Source organism: Bactrocera oleae, chromosome 6 (assembly GCF_042242935.1).
Source record: "Bactrocera oleae isolate idBacOlea1 chromosome 6, idBacOlea1, whole genome shotgun sequence".
In the NCBI taxonomy this organism is placed as follows: domain Eukaryota; kingdom Metazoa; phylum Arthropoda; class Insecta; order Diptera; family Tephritidae; genus Bactrocera; species Bactrocera oleae.
The window spans coordinates 65,600,021-65,621,015 of NC_091540.1; the positions used below are offsets into that span (position 1 = coordinate 65,600,021).

At 32.3% G+C, this 20,995-nt stretch overlaps 3 protein-coding genes across 3 annotated transcripts in view; 1 reads left to right on the plus strand and 2 right to left on the minus strand.

Moving 5' to 3' along the window:
* The window catches only part of LOC106627414 (G-protein coupled receptor dmsr-1), a 150,708-nt gene extending 130,035 nt beyond the window's left edge, over positions 1–20,673 (minus strand). The window contains exon 1 of the mRNA XM_014247511.3: positions 20,277–20,673. The gene's annotated coding sequence lies outside the window, so the exon portion shown is untranslated. The remainder of the gene's footprint in view (positions 1–20,276) is intronic.
* Positions 111–1,765, plus strand: LOC106627355 (uncharacterized). The gene is made up of 2 exons (XM_036364620.2): positions 111–348; positions 847–1,765. The coding sequence occupies exons 1-2, from the start codon at positions 346–348 to the stop codon at positions 1,447–1,449; spliced, it is 606 nt and encodes a 201-aa protein (XP_036220513.2). The 5' UTR covers positions 111–345; the 3' UTR covers positions 1,450–1,765.
* On the minus strand, positions 2,393–3,413 carry LOC106627416 (uncharacterized). Its single transcript, XM_070111187.1, has 2 exons — positions 3,313–3,413; positions 2,393–3,220 (listed from the first exon to the last, which is right to left on the minus strand). The coding sequence occupies exons 1-2, from the start codon at positions 3,313–3,315 to the stop codon at positions 2,498–2,500; spliced, it is 726 nt and encodes a 241-aa protein (XP_069967288.1). The 5' UTR covers positions 3,316–3,413; the 3' UTR covers positions 2,393–2,497.
* Positions 20,674–20,995: the final 322 nt, after the last annotated feature.

A 20,995-nucleotide genomic window follows, 5' to 3' on the forward strand; every position in this document is an offset into this window, starting at 1 on the left:
GCTATATATAATCATCAAAAATTTAGACTCGCCTTTATGGCGTAACTTAGCTTAGTCGTTTTTGAACATCTGTTTTCCGTATTTTTTTTCGGTTCTTAGGTATTTTCCGAAGTAAGAACAAAATAAAAAAGTGAAATACAACAATGATTTTACCAAATAAGAAATGCTACTTCCGCATTTTATGCAAATTACTATGAACGGCATACTGTAACTAATATTTGAAATTGGCGCCTAAGTGAATTTGCGTAACGGATATTTCGTTGGTATAAATAAGCGCGGGCGAAATTAATTGGACATAATCCAAGTCCTACGTTAGTGGTGCGAACAATTCAAGAAACTAGCAAAATGGTGAGATGTAAAGCAATTTTTGTTTGCAAAAGGAGCAAATTTAAAAAAAAAAAATTTATATATGTTTTGAGGGAAAAGAAATGTGATTGAATTGAAAAAGAATTAATAAAATATTATAAGGAGAAATTTAACAAATAAAAATATTTTAAATATGTTTTGAGGGCATAAAAATGTGATTGAATTTCAAAAAAAAAAATTATCAAATATTAAAAAGTGTCAGAAAAATATTTAAAATATATAATAAACATGGTTTGTGGAATTCGCATTAAAAAAATGCTTTAAAATTTTTTTCTATAAAAAAAATAAAAAATAAATAAATTATATTTTTTATCCGAAAAATTCTTACAGAATTTGAAAACCAAAATAAAAATCGAAATATTGAAATAAAAAATATATTATTAAAAAAAAAGAAAAATTTTACTTCATTCACAATCTTATATGCTTTGAAAACGTTTGTATTTTAATACCATAAATAATTATAATTTTTCTTTCACGCAGAAACTTTTCATTGCCGCATCCTTTGCCTTGTTGGCCTTTGCCGCTGCTGATGTCTCTCACCTTGGCGGTGGTTACAATTATCCTGCTCCTGTGCATGAAGCTGTACGCTCGCAGCCGATTGCACCTGCTCAGGGCTACAGCTACCCAGCGCCAGCTCCAATTCATGTGGCTGTTAAATCACAACCGATTGTTCCACAGAACACCTATATCCCACCCGCAGCGCCAGCTCCAGCACCTGCTCAGGGCTACAGTTACCCAGCGCCAGCTCCAGTCCACGAAGCCGTCCAATCCCAACCGATTGCCCCAGCACCCGCCCAGGGCTACAGCTACCCAGCTCCAGCTCCAGTCCACGAAGCCGTCCAATCCCAACCGATTGCTCCAGCGCCTGCCCAGGGCTACAGCTACCCAGCTCCAGCACCACCAGCGCCAGCACCTGCACCTGCTCAAGGCTACAGTTATCCAGCTCCAGCTCCGGTCCATGAAGCTGTGCAATCGCAACCGATTGCTCCACAAAATACGTATATTCCACCAACTGCATCGCTCGGTCAAGATGGTTATCGCTACAAGACCGTCCGCCGTGTTGTCTACAGACGTCGGTTCTAAATTTGGAAATGTCCCGAATGCTCCAAAATTTTGACTTGTTACGAAAAAACCTGATAGAATTTAATAAACGTTGTTGAAAGTTTTAATATAATTTAATGAGAGTTTCTCTAAAAAGAATTTTATTTTAGATTTCCTGGAAAAACAGACGTTTCAAAAAAGTGAATCTGGAATTAATAAAAAGATTTTGAAATATCACAAGAAAGATTCTATTAATGAAACTACACACATAATTACACATATCGACCTGATATCGATATCCACATTTTAGTTAGATAGTCTTCAAACAGATGCCGAAAAACCGTTGAAGTTTGGTCTTGAAACAGCAAAAAAAGGCCTAGTAAAAATTTTACTTTTTAAAGTACAAACAAGAACTCCGAATATCTCATGACTCTAAGGAAAAACTGGATCCATCTTAGTTCTTTTGTTTGCTGAAATATTTTCGAACTCAGTTGGAAATCGTCGGCCAAGGCGAAGATATTATACAAATTATGTATCTTTAAATTCTTATCCGCCCGGTAGCTAAGTCCACGATCCACAAGCTGGTTGTGAGGAACTCAACGCATTTGGTCCCGGGAAGAGAGAATATTTTTTAAGATAGAACCTCTGTGCGAAAGAATGTAACTTCTATTTCAAATATTTTGCGACTTATACTTAGAGAATAGGACTTTTGAAATAGATGTGTACAAAGCAAAAGGAACTAGCTGGTTGACTACTTGAACCAACTTCAGAAAGAAAACCGGCATATAATATTAGTAAGCTTACAGCACCATCAAAAAATTATGTATCAGCGTTCGCTGCAATCTTTGCACACATAATGATCTACACTATTTGATATAATATCGGACTAAAGGTCTACATTTCCTTCGGTCTTCTAATGTTTTTTAAGAAAGAGTTATCCAGATAAAACAATCCAAACTTTACAAAAAAAAAACCACGAACCAAATTTTGTTTTATATATGACAGATCAACAAATTTTATTTAGATTTAGATTCAGAACAAACACAGGTACACTTCCCACAGGGAAAAGTTATTGGAGACGGAAAACAGCTTAGAAACGGTGTCTGTAGACTACGCGACGGGCAGTCTTGTAGTGGTAACCGTCAGCCTCAAGTGTGGCGGATGGCTCTGGAGCTGGAGCGGCTGCTGGAGGAATGTAGGTGTTTTGTGGAGCTGGTGGTGGTCGTGGTGGAGGAGGAGCAATTGGTTGCGAGCGCACTTCCTCATGAACTGGAGCTACTGGTGCTGGTGGTGCTGGTGGAATGTAGGTATTTTTAGGTGCTGGTGGTGGTGGTGGTGGAGGAGCAATTGGTTGCGAGCGCACTTCCTCATGAACTGGAGCTACTGGCGCTGGTGGTGCTGGTGGAATATAGGTATTTTTTGGTGCTGGTGGTGGTGGTGGTGGAGGCGCAATTGGTTGCGAGCGCACGGCCTCATGAACTGGAGCTACTGGTGCTGGTGGTGCTGGTGGAATGTAGGTATTTTTAGGTGCTGGTGGTGGTGGAGGAGCAATTGGTTGCGAGCGAACTTCCTCATGTACTGGAGCTACTGGCGCTGGTGGTGCTGGTGGAATATAGGTATTTTTTGGTGCTGGGGGTGGTGGTGGTGGAACTGGAGCTGGTGGCGCTGGTGGAATATAGGTATTCTGCGGCGCTATCGGCTCCGATTTCACCTCTTCATGATGGGGCACAGGATAATCATAGCCGCTATGCAGATGCGAGACATCGGCGGCGGCGAGCGCCAGCAAGGCGAACGAAAGGGCAACGAAGAGTTTCTGCAATGCACACAAAGTTTTATAAATTTTTTTATATATATATATTTTTTTTTTTGGATCTTTTATCAATTTTTCACTGAACGTGTACGCACCATTTTCTCTTTTGCTTCTCGAACTGTTAACTCCACAACAGCTAAAGTTTGATAATACTCAAACAGCCGTTGGGCACTCTATTTATATGAGCGCAATATGCTGGCCTACACGCTAAACGTTTAGCGGAAGCTGCACTTGACTACCGAGCACACACACACACAAACGAATTGTTATGCTTATTGAGTCTCCATATAAAATTCGCATTTACTGTTTGTTTGGTCGCGAATAACAGCTAGCTTCATTAAGCATGAATAAATTATAAAATTTGCTGCGCGTTTAAAATTTGTCAAAAACAACAAACACGCGACAAAAACCACATTTAAGCGCACGTTTCGCGAATACTTAAAATTGTGTATATGTATGTATGTGAGGTGCTTCACATATTCGCAGCCATTGACCTACACATGCAAACCTATAAAGTTGAGTTTAAAGCATCAGTTTTAAATATTTTGTATTTTTGTTTCATAGACTATAAAATGTTGTTCTTAAATTCTGGTATATCCTAGAATAATGAATCACAAAAGATATTGTTAAGCTATACTAGTTTGTTTGGTTTTATTTAAATATGAAAATATTGTTCTCAAATATTTAAGAAAAACTCACTTTTTGCTGATCAGCATACACACATACATACATAAAATTTGTGAACTAAGTTATTATACCCTGAACATTATACCCTGACGAAAACGTTAGAGACCTTATAAAATATATATATATACTAGCGGACTCGACAGACGTGACTGCAGCGCAGTCTGCCGGAATTCTATTTAAAAAGTTCTAACAACAATTTATAAATAAATAAATGCATTGTTAAAACATTTTCTAGTTGATCGAATTGTAAATCTTAACCATTCTCAAACCCCCTTGAATACACACAAAAGATTTCATCAGAATCGGTCCAGCTGTTTAGAAAAAGTTCAATTACAAACACACGTACAAAAAATGTATATATATAAAGGAATATATAAATAATCAGCATAACTAGCTGCGTCGATTTAGCCATGTCCGTCTGTTTGTATATACACAAACTAGTCGCTCAGATTTTGAAATATCGATTTGAAATTTACCACACGTTCTTTTCGCTCCAAGTAGCTTTGTCGAAATCGCCGATATGGTATTACTATAGCATATATCTGCAATAAAAACTAAACAATCAGCATAGAGCCATTCTATGGAAAACTTTTGTATTGAACGAGATATCTACACGAAAATTAACATGGATTATTTTCTGAAGCAACAGTGAACCGAAGAAAACGCTAAGATCGGATCGCTATAGCATTATCTATTTTTGTATGAAATGTTTTGTATTTGTCAAGGGTATATTATTATAGCTTCAGTGCAACCAAAGATGACATTTTTTCTTGTTATTCAAAAGAAATCGACACAATAGGCGATTTTATATAAAAATTGAAGGTGTTAATAATTCACTAGCTAGTAGCTCGCAACTTCTATATCATCGCCGTCAAAATTATTTAATATTAAATTATCTAAACAAATTCGTGAATGAAAAATTTAATAAACAAATTTATTTATGCATAACCAGTGCACAGCAAAAATCACACACATACACGCATACATGTGCAATAATGCATGTGTAAACAACTCAATCATAAACGTCAAATTCTGTGAATGTAAATGCCAAATGGATTGACATGCCACAGCTGTGGGCAGATGAACAGAAAGCACATTAAATTCGAAAATACACAAAATTATGCACAATTATGTTATACGCACACCCTATAGTAGTGTGCGTTACAAAGATTCCGTAAAAATCATTCCGTAAAAAGACAGCGTATTTATTTATTTATAGCACGTTTTTACTGGTTGCCAACTAAATATGAAATTATTGTTTATCAGCGAACTCAATTACGCTGACATATATACACATGCGTGACAGAGTTTTCAAAATATCACAGGAATTATGAAAGTAAATGAATTTGGACATTATTTGTAATATAATATTAACTCAATAATGGAACTATTTTCGGCAACTTTGACGAATTGCTAATATTATATTAACTTCAACACAGACCGTATTTCAGAAATGATACTCCATGGCTAATGAATAAAAGTTATACAATTCTAAACATTATGAATAAACACGGGTTTAATTGGTAATGCGACCGAGCAAAGAAGATTCATGAGGAATTAAAGGAAATGCATAGAGCAACGGTTGTGTGATCGACAGTTTCAATAGGCCAATAGCAGCCGACCGACGAATCAAAAGGTGAAATAGAAACAGGTGCCGGCTTATTCTGTAGTTATGCAAGCAGGCAATAACTTGATTCTCAGTAGATGACTCGATTAATATTATCTCGAAACCCAGTCATATAAGAATAGAAGGAAATGAAAAAGTAGACAAGTTGGCCTGCTTAGGGCAGCTGGGAATACAAAGCTGTCCCAGACCATTCAGCTCCTTCAAGGATTGTTTGAAGCAATGGACTCTAGAGGAACACATCAGGCCTTAGAACACTAGCAATACAGGGCTTACCACAAAGTTACTTTGGGGTAATGTTGATGGTGAACAGATCAGGTAAAAGGAAACTTAGTAATGTTGTAAAGGTCATCACAGGGCACCTAACTTTAAGATCCCAGCTTCACAAAATAGTAAAAGTGGTTTTCGCGGAATGCAGGGCATACACGGAGGATGATGAGACCTGAAACATTATCTTTGCGAGCGTCCAGCCATCAGTCGGATAAGACGGGATATGTTCCAAATATGACAAACAATATCTAGCATATGGATCTCAGTCTTGTGGATTATACTTTCTTTCCGACATTATGCTCTTTTCAGAAAAATTGTTTTGAAATTGGAGTTGAAATCTGACAAACATTCGCCAGCCGGTAGATCTCTACAAATCGTTTTTTCCAACATCTTAATATATTCCGGATTAGTAAATTTGTTAGGAATATTGCCAGACTTACAAAATACTGTTTCTTCGTTGAGCAAGAATATATATTAGGGTGGAGCGAAAAAAAAATTTTTTTGCTTAGCCTGAAGGTCAAATTTGTAGATTATAAAAAAGAAGATTTTTGAACAGAAAAAAATGTTTAACATCTAAAAGCGGTCCCCTAAGTTTTAAAGTAAATTTCGAGTTAAAATTTTTTTTGGACAAGAAAAAATTATTTTTGGTTTAAACTCTTTACATTTATATAAAAATTACCGAATGTGACGGTTTTTGACTCAAAATTTATTTTAACGCTTAAGGAAAGCATGTTAGGACTTTTTTTAAAACTCCAATAATAACCACAAAATTTTTTTGTAAGTTGTTAACTTTTAATTGGCCAGATTGAGGACTCTCCACAGCTTCTAGAACACTTATCAAACATTTTTTACGAAATAAATTTTCTAGATGTTAAAAAAAATATTTTTTTTTTCGCTCCACCCTTATATGTATGTGCCATATATTGACTACCCAATCTAAATAAGCAAAATGTTTTTAAATGCGTTTTATATTAAATACCAAAAGTGTGTGTGAAAGATTTTGATAAATATTATATGATGAACCTGATATGAATGAAATGATGTGAGATTAATTGCCCGACATAAAATATTCAAAGCTTATAAGTTGTTCGATTCATCACTTGTTTAATCTCATTATGTGCTGTGATCTATTTTGTTGAAAAATTTACATTCAATTTGTATAAAAACAAGAAAACAGTTATATGATTAAATTGTATATAGGAAGAGGTGTGGATTTAATAAGAATTAAAGTGGTAAAATCGTTTGTTAATTTGTCTCTGCTTGATTTGGTTTGTGATAGTTGTTTGTTTGATTGTCACTTTCTAAGTTTCGGTCAATCGAAAACAGGTATTAACTGAGTAGATTGATTATAATATACATATATACTTGTAATATGTGTAGTGTGTTTTATTTCAATTTTGATTAATATTATTATTTTGTTATCATTTTTCCTTGATTGATCATCATCAATCATTGATTTTTTCAAATACTGCTTATGTCTTCTAACCCTATAGTTAGTGCTATTCTTCCTTAATTATTTTTCACGAACAATTTTGTCAAATGGTCGGATTCTCAGTATATAATTTGGTCTAAGAGAGAAATCTCGATTATCATTGAGAATATTCAACCCATACCAAAATATGTGTACAAATCTGACTCAATGTTATGATAGTGAAAAATTGTGAATTTGCGAAACTAATCTCAAATTTCAATATAAGTTGGCTTTAGTAGTTGAAAACATGTATATTGTAATAAGCAGCCAATGAAAAGAACACCAACCCACCCGCAACTGATTACTAGTTTGCACCGACAAAGTACTCCTTCCTCTGTGTGCATTCTCATCAAACCACAAGGAAATTAGGTCAACATCGCATAAATAATTCAAATTGAGTAAAACGGATATTCAACAAATTATTGCATAAGGATTTACATATGGAAATTCAACTGATAAAGGTTTGTTGGCATATTCAGAGTCTAACGGCATAGTCTCATATGTTATATTGCACATTCATACGAGTACATACATTTATTTGTAAATAGAAAATTATGCATAGATAAGTCGCAAAATCGAATTGTATTAACTAGCACATACATACGTACATATATATACATATAGACATGTGGAAATCTGTGTTCTTTCATTTACATATTAAATATGTATATATACATATGTACTATATGCATTGGAAATAGTTAGCTTATTGCAGTTATAATTACATATATTATAGCTAACAATATGGCAATATGCTGTAAACTTATTTAGTTAAGTGGGTTGTGTTCTGATTTCAAATGCGGAAGAAAGATATAAATTTTAATTCTCTAATATTTTGATAATATGAATATACATATATGTTTGCATATAAAATGCTTTATCTACTCGTTTATAAATTATTAAGCTGCTCGTATGTAAATAAACAGGCAAATAAAAATACGAATAGTGAGGTAGCTCTACATTTAAATAACTGAATTATTTTGGTGACATAATCAGCAGTTTCTTCCGAGCACTTAACTGTTGAAAACATATTCATATATGTGTATATTTTTAAAAATTTTAGTGAGTTAGTATTTAAATACAGGTTCATGAGTTAGGATAGCTATAAGCTAATATACTTCTGTATTTCAAAAATCAAACTAACGCGAGTTTTAAGCTCTCCATACATTATTAAATTATGTCATAGTTTTTGCTTTAACTTTGTATCTTAACACACACACAGCAAATATAAAATTATTAGCACTTACAAGTAAATTCAATGTCATAGCAAACTAGTATGAATAATATTTATTTATAGCGAAAAAAATTCATTATTTATTGTTGTAGGCTTATATTTATAAAGCAATTACTTGGACTGTGACAACAGTGGGTGTTATGTGATTAGCTTTCCACGAACGAATCGAACACAAATATCACTGTTCAGAGAAACTGAAAGCACTTAAAAAAAATCTAGTGCTAACATACCCACTAAAGCAAAAAAAAAAATTATATTTTAGTTCAAATCTTAGGTTTCTAAAGTTAGTAAAAATAATGTGTTCATTCATTGTCGTTGCAGTTAGTAATTTAAATGAGCCATTCACAATGCTAAAACTTGTTTAAAAACTGCAAAACAAAACTTAATAGTCTTGGAAAAGGTCTCTAACTTTGTTGTTGCTTTAAATGTAAATTTTTTGAGAAGAGAGCAGCGCTCAAAGATAACCAACATAGAAACGGTGTACCGATCATGTCAATAATAAATTCTAAGTAATCAACAAACTAAGTAACTAAATCAACAGAAAAAGTGACGGCTTATTCATGATTTTTCACTAGAGTACCCTAAATTATATTTGTTTTTTGATATTTTGAGCATACCTAAAAGTCTACTTCGACCAATCAATCGTAAATATGTATATCTCAAATGGTGCTTATATCCATATAAGGTGGTTTAGAAACCGCCCATATCAGGGGATTTTTTTGTTAAGCTATTTTTTTAGCATTTACTTTAGCCAAAATAAGCTATGGAATTCAAGATGGTATTATTTACATTTAAATTAATTCCGACTGCGATAAAATTTTAATCATTTTCATTTTATAGCATGAGAGCTTGATGAGAATGTGAAGTATGTATTTATATTTTAAATCGGTGAGATATGAAAATTCATCTAGACACCATTATATAGTCCTAAACTAATATTGATTATATTAAGGTATCATCAACAACAGTTAGATGAAGTATATTATTTTATTATATTCTGCGACTATTTAAAGAATTGTTTGCCATAGACTTGAATAGGTAACCACTTGGAGCGAGGTTCGGATCAAAAAGTGAATACATAAGAACCTCCTAACCAAACTCGCGGAGCTTCTGAATAGGCACTATAGATGTCTGTAGCCTGCCGTTTTCTTGATGGGACACAATTTCATTACAATTGGCAAAAGCTAACTGCTTTCAAACGGTCCTATTAACAGTACAAGTTTTAATTAAGAGTTTGGCCTTATAGTATCAGACGTCATGTTGTTGTTGTTGTTGTAGCGGCAGAATTCTGCCGAGTTGACAGTCCTTGGCCGGAATAAACCCGGGTCCGTTCCGGTTATGTAGACCCGACTGTCGTGGGAACGGTATCAGACGTCATAGATGCCATCGCTGAGCTTAATGGCTCCCGATTTCATGTAAGCTGGGTATAGGAGAATCTTAAAGCAAAATATCAACTTTGGTAAAATATATACCGTCTGCCGTCCACTGGCTCCTTGATTATTAGTGAAGTAGCTCAATGTATATGATTCCCTGCCAGTAAAACCAAACACAAAATCTTCCTGACCGTTAATCCTGGTTCGCTACCGTTTGGGCCGGCTTCCCGTAATTCGACCATGACCACTTTCGCTTGACGTAGACGCACTTTTCATCACCAGTAACCTTCCGCATCAGAAATTTTGTTACGATTCAGCAGCAGGATTACCAGTTATAAATTTAATCCATTAGGTTTTTTTTTGCATTACCTAGTATGGCACCTATACATCGAGCTTCGTTTTATAACTAGCTTTATTTAATCGATTTCAAATGCTGTTTTGTGCAACGTTGAATTCCTGGCTAATTGAAATAGTGATTACATGACGGTCGGACTGTACGCTTTTCATTATTTTATCGCTAATTTCGACAACTGGCTTTCTTTCGGTGACATCCAAATCGCCGTAACGGAAACGATGAAACAAAAATTGTGCTTGATTGGATATTACATAATCAGAATAAAAAAACAAAAAATTACATTTTCATTATACAAATATACTCTTATATTAATATGATGTATCAACGCTGTGTTCTTATATGATAAATCCTCAAACACACATTCCTCAATGCACATATTTTGTACGTTTGTATGTATGTACATATATAAGTATAGTATATGTAGACACTTCAGCTTAAGCTGTCGGCAAAATGGATTAACTAAAGAGTGTTCCGAGTAAATTACCAAACGCTAGAGTGACTGTACTATATATGTATTTAAATTTGTATATATTGATATATATGCATATTATGTAACTATATGTGCATAAAAATTTGCCTAAAAAAATAACAACTAAAGTAAAGTTTTGTGCGCCAGTAAAAAATGCTGTCAGTTTATGACAACAGCAGCACAATGCAATTTGGTGGGAATTAATTTAAGCAAATTTATATTATAAACAACGCCACTTTAATAATAGCTGAGTGCTTTAGCTTTCCTCGTGTTTTGTTTTTTTTTTTTTTACACATTATGTTTACATTTTTTATTTTGACACACAAAACTGTGTATTCTAAGTTTGCCATGAAATTTTTACCACTCAGAAGGAAACATCGAAAATCCTGTAAGATATATATGTAAATGAACATTCTGAGACGATTTGGCCATGTCCGTCTGTCTCTCTATATGTCGCCTGTGCATCCGGAGGTATATGCGCGAATTAGTTTTGCTCATCCTTTCCGTCCTTTTCTCCTCAACAAACTGCTTTTTTGATGGAACTTTATACTATATAATTGCCATATAAACTGACAGATCAAAATCAAGATAAAAATCTTACCCTATGCCTGCTATAGGAAATACATCTGCGAAGGGTATTACAAATTCGGTGCAGTCGTAGTTAACATTGTTTCTTGTTTTTGTTTTCAAATCAATTAGTGTAGAGAAAAGTGTGAGCATTAAAGCTTATGCATATATATAGATTTGTGGATATGTGTGCAACAGCCACTGAATATTCAAGTGGCTTTTAATTTATGAAGAAAATTTCTACAAAATGCAAAAACTTTCAGCCGTGAGAACAAAAATGCAAAGTGCCGCCCAAAACAATCTTCTTTCCAACAGAAGCGAAACACATTAAGAAGAAACACCTACACAAACAATACTTGTATGTGTATACAAGCTGCTTTAAAAGCGAATTTTCAAAACTGCTGGTACGATTCCTTGTGTCTGGTGCAGCATTTGCAACTGGTGAACGCTTCATGCGGGCTTTGTTGCTGTTCTTTTACCTTTTTGCCAGCGATACCTCTGGGATCACTTGCATAGTAATCAATTTGGGCTTTTCGGACAGAACGCAACTTCATGCGTGGCTCCATTGTACTCATCTACTCACCTAATACCTATATACTACTTATTTCTGAGCACCCTAAATGTGCTTGTGTGGGTGTGTGTGCAAATGCAAGTTTCTTTCTTTTGAAAGTATAATGCTGCTTACACACATTTGTAACAGGGTTTTTATACCCAGCGTTTTGGGTAACAAGGTTTTGTTGCCGTGCAAAATTATTAAAGCGGAAACAGCTAGCAGAATAGAGTTAGTAAACGCTTCTGAGATTGTTACAAATTTAATAATTCGATTAAAAAAAGTTTGCTTTGCGCAGTAAAATAAAATACATACATATGAACATATCTAACTATCATAGAACGAAAAATCATAGTCAAATTTCAATGAGTCGAAAATTAAAAACAAACTCGTCCGGTTTTTACGTTCCAACTACTTGTATATACTATCTTGATAAAATATGTCTACTTGCCTTCTATTTTAAATTTCACACTTCGGAACAACTTATAGCAAAAATAAATAATATTTTGTCGCGAACTAAACCAACAAAACTTATAAAGATTATTTCAAATGCAGAGCTCACAGGTCTCTGTCATTTCAGTCTAAGTGTGTTCCACAATATGTAAATAATGTATGATGATATAACAATTTCCCGTTCCCATTTCCAGTTCGCTAAGTTTAAACTGTGAACTTTTTTTTAATAACGGCGTACTGCAAAGTCCTCTTTATCATATCCTGAGAACGATCTAGCCAATTCTAACAATATTTATAGAATAAACACATTGAATCCAGATTACAAAAGAGTTGTGAGGTTTTTCAAATAATCCTAAATGCAAGTTTGAAATATTTATATTAGATAATTATATTAAAGACAATTTTTCCTACAACTCTTTGGCCCTGAAGAAATGTGATTTAACAATATTTTACATATATCATATCAATCTTAAATTGTAGGTATAGTTTACAAAATCATTACCTCACCTAACAAAATAACCCGACTTTTGAATTTAATCTTGAGCATTCTTAAAAGTACTTCAAACAATTTTTTCTATCTTTAAGTTGTTGCTCCTTGAAAAAAGTTAGATAAAAACTTGTTCTTGCCTTCTGAAAAAAATATATATTGGTAAAAGCGATCCTAGTCTAAATTAATACGCAGTTAATACTAATTAGCTTGGTTTTTTTATTTTAATTTTAATATCTCGTGTTATTAGGTACCTATATCGTTAAGGCAAAGGTAGTACAAAATACTGAATAATTTAATGTCACAAGTCAAGACCGTAAGCTATAAAAACCGGTTTTAACAACCGATAACTGCATTCTTAAGTATTAAACGTGTTGACTTTTTGCTGGGTCTAACAAAATTTCTTACCTGCGTGCGAAAGCGCACGGGGTACAAAACATTCAATTGGACCCAAAGATAAAGTTTTTTTTTTTTGTGTTCTTTTTCCGCCCGCTGAATTTTCGTTTCATTTTATGGAGAAAACTTTTCTCTTTTCGGTCTACACAATTTGCATTTTAAATTAATTCTTTACTCGATTTTATTATGTGGGCTTAAAATAATTTAATTGACTGCCGTTTGCTGCTAGTCGCACTTATGTGCGGTTCGCAAGTCACGCTTAGAATGTGTCAGTCTATGTGTTTGTGTATGTGTGTGTCTGGAATTACTACTGACTGCTAAAAAGTTACTTATTATAAGTGCTTTGTGTTGCTTTTGTTGGTTGTTGCGAGCATAAAAATACGACGCAGGAGGTGCGCGAATTATTTGAGGTTATGGTGCAGTTTTTTATAAGAGCATAGAAAATGGCAGCAAAATGACAAGATACTCTTATAATAGAAGCTTGAGGTGATAAAAAAATATTGTATTTAAGTTTATATAATTACTATATTACTAAGCAATATTTTTATCAATTATAAATTAGCTAAAATACTTCCTCCTGTTTTTCTTTCTATTTTGAAATTAAAGCAAGAAAAACCGTTAATCTCAACTGCACCGAAGCTTTAACACCCCTCACAGGTGCGTTTCTTATGACATAAAACGGTATAAACAGACGGTTCAAAAACATTTTTACTTTTCGCCTTAGCGCATTTCCGATGGGATGCTAGGGTAAGTCTACCTCCATACACTAGTCGTTTAAAACTTATTAATCTACCTACACTTTCTAGTCGTAGGGAAATGCTTGGCATAACATTCTTAGTGAAACTTTTGAATGGAACTGTTTGCAGTTCTTTTCTCCTGTCTGAAATTAAATTTAATATCCCGGTTCGCCTTTCGAGGCAGTTTAGACCTTTACTGCTAAAATCCTGTAGATCAAATTTTGAACTAAACGAGCCATTCCGCCGTATATGTCATGATTTTAATTCTCATTCCAGCACATTTGACTTATCTGACTCACTTTTCAAAATTAAAAAGACTTTATTGTTTTCTCTTAATAAATGAAAATGTAACAATTTATTATATTGTAACTTTAGATCTTAGCTGTTGAAATTTTTGTTTCAGTAGCTGAGCAGTTTTAGATCTCAACACTTAAAAAACTCTCTTGCCTTTTCTGACTCGGCTAATTCCGCACGTATGCGGATTGCGCCCCTCGCGTCGGTTGGGCGGGAGGAGGGTAATCGTTGGGTTATTATTATTATCTTAAGTTTGATCGCTCAGTTGGTATGGCAGGTACTTGCAGTAGTCGTCCGATATCAGTGATTCAACAGATAAGCAGCTTCTTGGAGAGAAAAGGACATGTGCACAACTTCAGATCGATATCTCTAAAATTGAGTGACTAGAATGTATATTTTATAGGGTTTCCGACATTTCCTTCTGGATGTTAAAATAATTTATACTATTTATAAATTATATCAACTGTTTTGTCCTTTTTGCACAGCTGACAACGCCGAAAATACATTGCTGCATTTCAAAACATCGCCAGCAAGGTCGTTGATCTCGTAAAACTTCAACAAAAAATGCCGTTAAAAGCTTTGAAGCATCTATTAATTGCTTAATAGCTCTGTCGTATTTTAAGCGGAAGAAATATATGAAATTATAATTCGATTAAGACTGATTAAGCGAATGCAGGTAGTCTCTTTAAGAGCTCGACACTAAATATTCAAATTTTTTTGTGGGTGCCAATCAAAAACCACAAAAAAACGAACAAAAAAAAACGATTCCCCGCAAATATACTATATACAATATATTTATGTACATTAGAGCGTGTTGATTTACAGGGAGTAAAAAAAACGGAAAAATTGCGTATGTGGGAAATGTTCTACCTAAGAGAATATGGGTCTGAAACCGGTTTCGCGCCAGCGATTTATGAAGTTAAGGTTTTTTCGGGATCATAAAAATTTCTTCGTTAGTTTTTGAGATATCCGAATGAAATTTAATGCATAGGTGCATTTGAGATTCTATTTATCATTTGTCGGTATCGGCCAAATGGGACAACTATATCACATATCTTCCGAACTATTCAGTTATTTTACTTACCGGCTACCTGCCTTTAATTAAAAAGCTAAGAGCTTGTAATTTTGCAGAACTGTTCTCTAATAATCCATGTATTCAATACAGTGCATCAAAGTTCATTTATGTAATTATTATTCCAGTTTTGCTCCTCAATGTATACTAAATATTGACTGTGGAAAAAAAACAGAAAACGGACAGCTATGTATAACATAGATATGTGATATAGTTGTCCGATCTGGCCGATTTCGACAAATGATCCATAGAAATTTTGTTAATCTTGAAAAAAAAACTTCGCTAATAAATCGCTTGCTCGAAACCGTTTTTAAACCCAAATACTCTTAGGCAAAAATATTCAAAATGATCCATAGAACAATTCCCGCATACGCGATTTTTTAGAGAAAAAAAACGACCCGCTCTAATGTACATATGTTAGTAGGTATGCGTGTGCATTTGACAAATGTATATTTTTTTGCGTATCTGCTAAAGCTGTAGCTTCACTGCTGCTGCTTAGCTATATACTCGTAGATATGTACATATAAAATTAATGAGCAAAAGGCATTATGAAAATTTGCTGTCCGAATAATTTTAGCTGATAGTGTTTTATAAATGCATTCGTATTTATCTTGATTATTAATAATGATATTGCAAACTATGCTTTTAAGTGATAAAACAACATTTTTAAATTGATAGATGACAGTCAAATGCTGCATAATAGTAAGTTTGCAATTATAATTAATCTATCTAACATACAGAATTTTTTAATATTTTATTTATATTTAAATAGGGTCCGATTTCAGTGCTAGTAGCAGATATTAGCTGCAATATTGCACTCGAAAAGCCAAATCGCCATACATATATCAACCTTTATGTGAGTTATATTATTTATTCTGAGTGAGCGTGTTCTTCACCTAACGATGCATCTCTGGTGGCTGGATAAAATTGAGTGAAAACCTGCCTCAGCTCTCATATACCTGTTATTACTATTTTCAAACATCGGGTTGGCCTTATTCCTTATGGTTGTTGGTATGTGAGGATCTTAATGAAACCCAGAAAGCATGTGTTTCTGTTAATAACATGTGTTAATGCCAAAAATACATAAAATCGAGTTAATACTACACCTATTTTCCATATACCTTATAAAAGATTTTCAAACTTCCAGTTGGTCTTATACCGTATATATCGGTCAATATGTAAAATATCTTAACAAAATTAACTGAACTAATATTGGATATACTTTAATTTAAAGCCAAAAATATCTGAAATTATACAATATTATATTACACATAATAATTTCCGTTGTTCTAACAAACCTTATTATATTAATGGTTTAGCGGTTGGTCTAGACCTTGTTCTTAATGCCATATCCCTAATATCATCAACTCAATTTAATAAATTTAGCCTCTTCGGTTAATAAGATACATATATGATTGTATCAGTCGAACAATGAATGCTGAATTCTTTCGAAATTTTTTTACTAAGAGATTTTACCAACACCTGAGAGTATTTCCCCGACTTTGATCTTTGCAAGTTGCAAGAGTATGAAATGTTCGGATACACCCGAACTTAGATCTTCCTTACTTGTTATATGTTATATATATATATATATACTTTATACTTTTTTCTACTTACTTCGAAAGATTGTACGCAAAAATTTTTGTGATTCGCAAGTAATAGGTTAAAAATATTTATTAAAATTTAATACTATACTAGTACTTGTATGTGTCATTTTAATTATATAGATCGTGTGTCCTTTATTGACCAATCCTTGATTATATATATATATATCGAAGTAAGTAAAGTATTAAATTTTAATAAATTTAAAATTTTAACCTATTACTTGCGAATCAAAAAAATTTAAGATCTTACAAGTAAGGGTATCGGAGATTAACAACGTCAAAATGTATATAATGAACATTAAAATGTAGTTGTGGTCTACATTTGGGCGCATTTTATATATAATATAAGAATAATTTCTCTATTTAGCATATTAACCGACCAAACTATACCAGAACGACATATTCATGTAAATATATTTTGATTATCACCGCAAATTTTTTATATGCTCATACGTCACAAAAGCTTGTTCTACCTCTTTTCAATCATAACAAAAACTATTAAAATTTTATTGAATTGTATTAAAACTGTTTATTTTCTTTAATTTACTTTTCTAATTTTTTTTCTTCTCCTTTATTTAATTTTATTTTACTTTATATAATTTAATTTTTTTATTTTATTGTAATTTATTTTACTTAATTTAATTTAATTTATTTTTAATTTTTTTATTTTACTCATGCTTTTAAGTTAACTAACTTTCGCTTTATTAAAATATTCATCTAAATAGCAAGGTCAGACGAGTAAAATCAAGCATATTTTACCAAACATTAAAAGGCAATAAAAGATTTTATCAAAGCAATCAATAAAACCGCTTACATTTTTAATAATGGAAATATATAAATATAAACCGGCATAAATATTCTAGCATGTAAATAATAATCAGCACTCCCTTACCTCTATCAATTCAATGACTAGTTTAGTCTACACTTCGAAACCGGTTTTTTCGAGCCTACTACTTTAAATTGACAATAGCTGATGCGAAATGCGTGATAGCAAAAGAGCACTTCAAACAACAACAAAACTAAATTAAACGACAACAATCACTAAGCATTAGCTATGCAAATATATACCATATATATATATATATTTTTTTTTAAAATCTTTTGATTACGGCTTATATGGTGCTTTGCTTGTTTTTCGTTTTATGTTTGTTGTTTCTTTTTCTATTTTTGTAATCAAAAATCTGACCAAGTGTTCCACAAGCAGTTAATTTATCGCAGCATAAAACTGACGCCTAAATTTATTGCATTTCAATTGTTGCCCATCTTTTGCTTAGGTCCACTTTATATTTATGTGCTTACATTTATTTTATTGAAAACAGAAAACAATCTAGAACTGCGAGCTGAACCAGTTGACGAACTTATAAATAAGTGGTCGGCCAACGTCAATATGAAGTGTGGCACAAATGATGGCTTGACGAATGAAAAAGCATTTATTTTGTTTCCACTTATGCTGCCTCAGTGGACTTCTCATTTGCGGAGATATAAATCTTTCACTGGAAATATTCGCTTCAAAGGAAGTAGTTTGCTTATTAAGAAAATTTCAATAACAATCTTAATATGTATTTTGATTATGAGGGTCGCTAAAGTGCCTCAACAGCTGGCAACTTTAATTTGTGATCTGATAACGTTTTATTACATTTTTTTTTACATGAGCTCGTAAAAAAAATTTAATAACTGACAAAAAAATTAGATCGAATGTTATTTGTAGTATTTAAATTTGGTTTTATACACAATAGTGCAACAATCAATTTGCTTCGAGTTTTAGTGATTCAAACTCAAATTTTAATATTTCACTTGATATAATAAATAAGGAGTGGTTTCACTTGGTGATCTCCAACAAGATGCATATTCTATAAAAATCGTTTAAAGTTAGAAACAAAAGCTATTGATATCTGTTTGTTATTTATAGAATTAAAGTGTGTTCTCAAACTTTTCGTTGAACAGATCATTTTTCCAAGTCTATAAATTATTTCATGATTCTGCGCTTTCTACTCGTAATGCTCCAATAACAAAGACAAACTAATAATTGGACAAGGTTTTGCGTAAAAAGCTGTTATGTTATAGCCCAATTTTATATAGTCCTACTTTATTGGGAACTTTTACCTAATCAATGGCATATGTTGCTAAACTATTCTAAAGATTTATGTACTTATCTTAGATTTAAAACTTAAAAAGTCCACGTTATAACAAACACGAACTATTAAAGTAATTTTTTGCAGAGAAATATATATAAAAATTGTAATCCAAATCGGTCGAATAATCTATCTATCAACGATTCAAAAAACGGAACGGAACGGAACCCCCGTGAGGAAAACTCCGAAAACCAACAAAATATGTTATTACTATAGATAATGATTAAAGGGCCTGTAAAATTTTAATTTTTGACACAATGGCGAGTGTCCAAAAAATTTTTTCAGAGTGGCTTAAAAAATTCAAAGTATTATTAAATATCGATTATTACCTGACAAATATATTTAGGGAGGTCGAATATCTAGTCGATCGCTTCAATCGTTTCGGAGAAATTTTCCTCACCGATTCGAGAAAAATTAGGCGGATCAACTTCAAATTTTGGGAGAATATACCCAAATGTATGTAAATTCGTTATATGAACAACACAAAATTCGATTTATTGAAATTTACAAGTAGATATAACGCTTTAAACAAAAGGGAGATTTGTAGTTGCATTTATTTGTAATTGTTAAGAAAGACCATAAAACAATTCACTCTGTTATTAGTGGTTTTAAGTTGAGCAATTATTGACTCAGACCTAATAGAAAAAAAAAATCAGAAACCGTTTGTTTTCAAACTGTCGTTATTGTTTGTTCCCCACACTACACATCAAATGCGCGACAAGAAACAAAAAAGGAATCAATTTTCATGAAAAACTTTATTTTATAAGAATATAATGTGTTTAAAAAATGAATTTTGTTTTTGAAAGAATGTTTAGAGTATTATTTTAAAAATTAGAATTTTAAATTATAAAAAATTTATAAAATTAATTTAATTAAATGAATACAAAATAAAATGAAATTAACTATATTTTAACACAAATTTTTTTATAAGACTCTACTTATCAGGGTTGAAATTTTTTAATTGAAAAATTGTATATTAAAAATTATACTTTCAATGTTTAGTTCGGATTTTTGTATAAAAACAAATTTTTTTATTTTTCAATCCGGTATTTGGGATTAGAAAATTGAAAATTATTTTTAATTAACATATGCGGGATTCGAATATAAAAGAAAAGTTAGTTTCAAGGTTAATACAATTATGTTTTTAGCGCATAATTTCGAAACCAGATCTCCTGAAAAGTCTATCATTGGCTTCTGCGTGTTAAAATTTATTACAATTAAACGTATATGTGTATGTATATAGTATATCTTTACAAAGCATTTGTAGCATATAAATTTACTCACCCATATATTCTTATAAGTATGGATTGGCGCGTCGAAAAAAGTTGCCAAATATGTCAATGAGGAAATACAATTTCCTTTGTTATTATAATTAAAGCACTATAGAACAATGGTTTAGTTTTTAAGTAGCAAACACGTATTAAACGGTATATAAATATTTAATGAAATATTTTAGTATTCGTTCCAAGAAAATCTAAATAAAGTTGGGTCGATTTACATAACGGGAAGTTAAAAAAGCTTATTTTTAAATTTTTTTTTAACTTTGATTTTTTTAATTTTTGTAATTTATACTGTTTTATTCTTTGAATGTTTTCAAACTCATTGGTTTTTTTTCTTAATATTTAAAACTTGTTTTATATTTATTTTTTAATTTTTTTGGGAACATAATATTGTATATTTATTTAATACATTTTTAATTTTATTTTATTTAAACAAATATTGAACTTTTCAAATACTCTAGGTGCTTATGTATATAACTACACTTATTTATTTAAATAAGTACACTTAAATTTTAGGGACAGTATTTATTTTCTGCTTATTTTGGACTAACTATAAAGTTATATATTACTACTTTTAGCGCTACTTCAATTAAGCATTTACTTATGCATCTACAAAAAATGTATGAATGTTTTTTCTACAAACTTAGCAGAGTTTAAGAAACTATACACCGTGGCCTATTTAAATTATGCTTTGTCACTAAGCAAAATTCTACGAGATTCAAG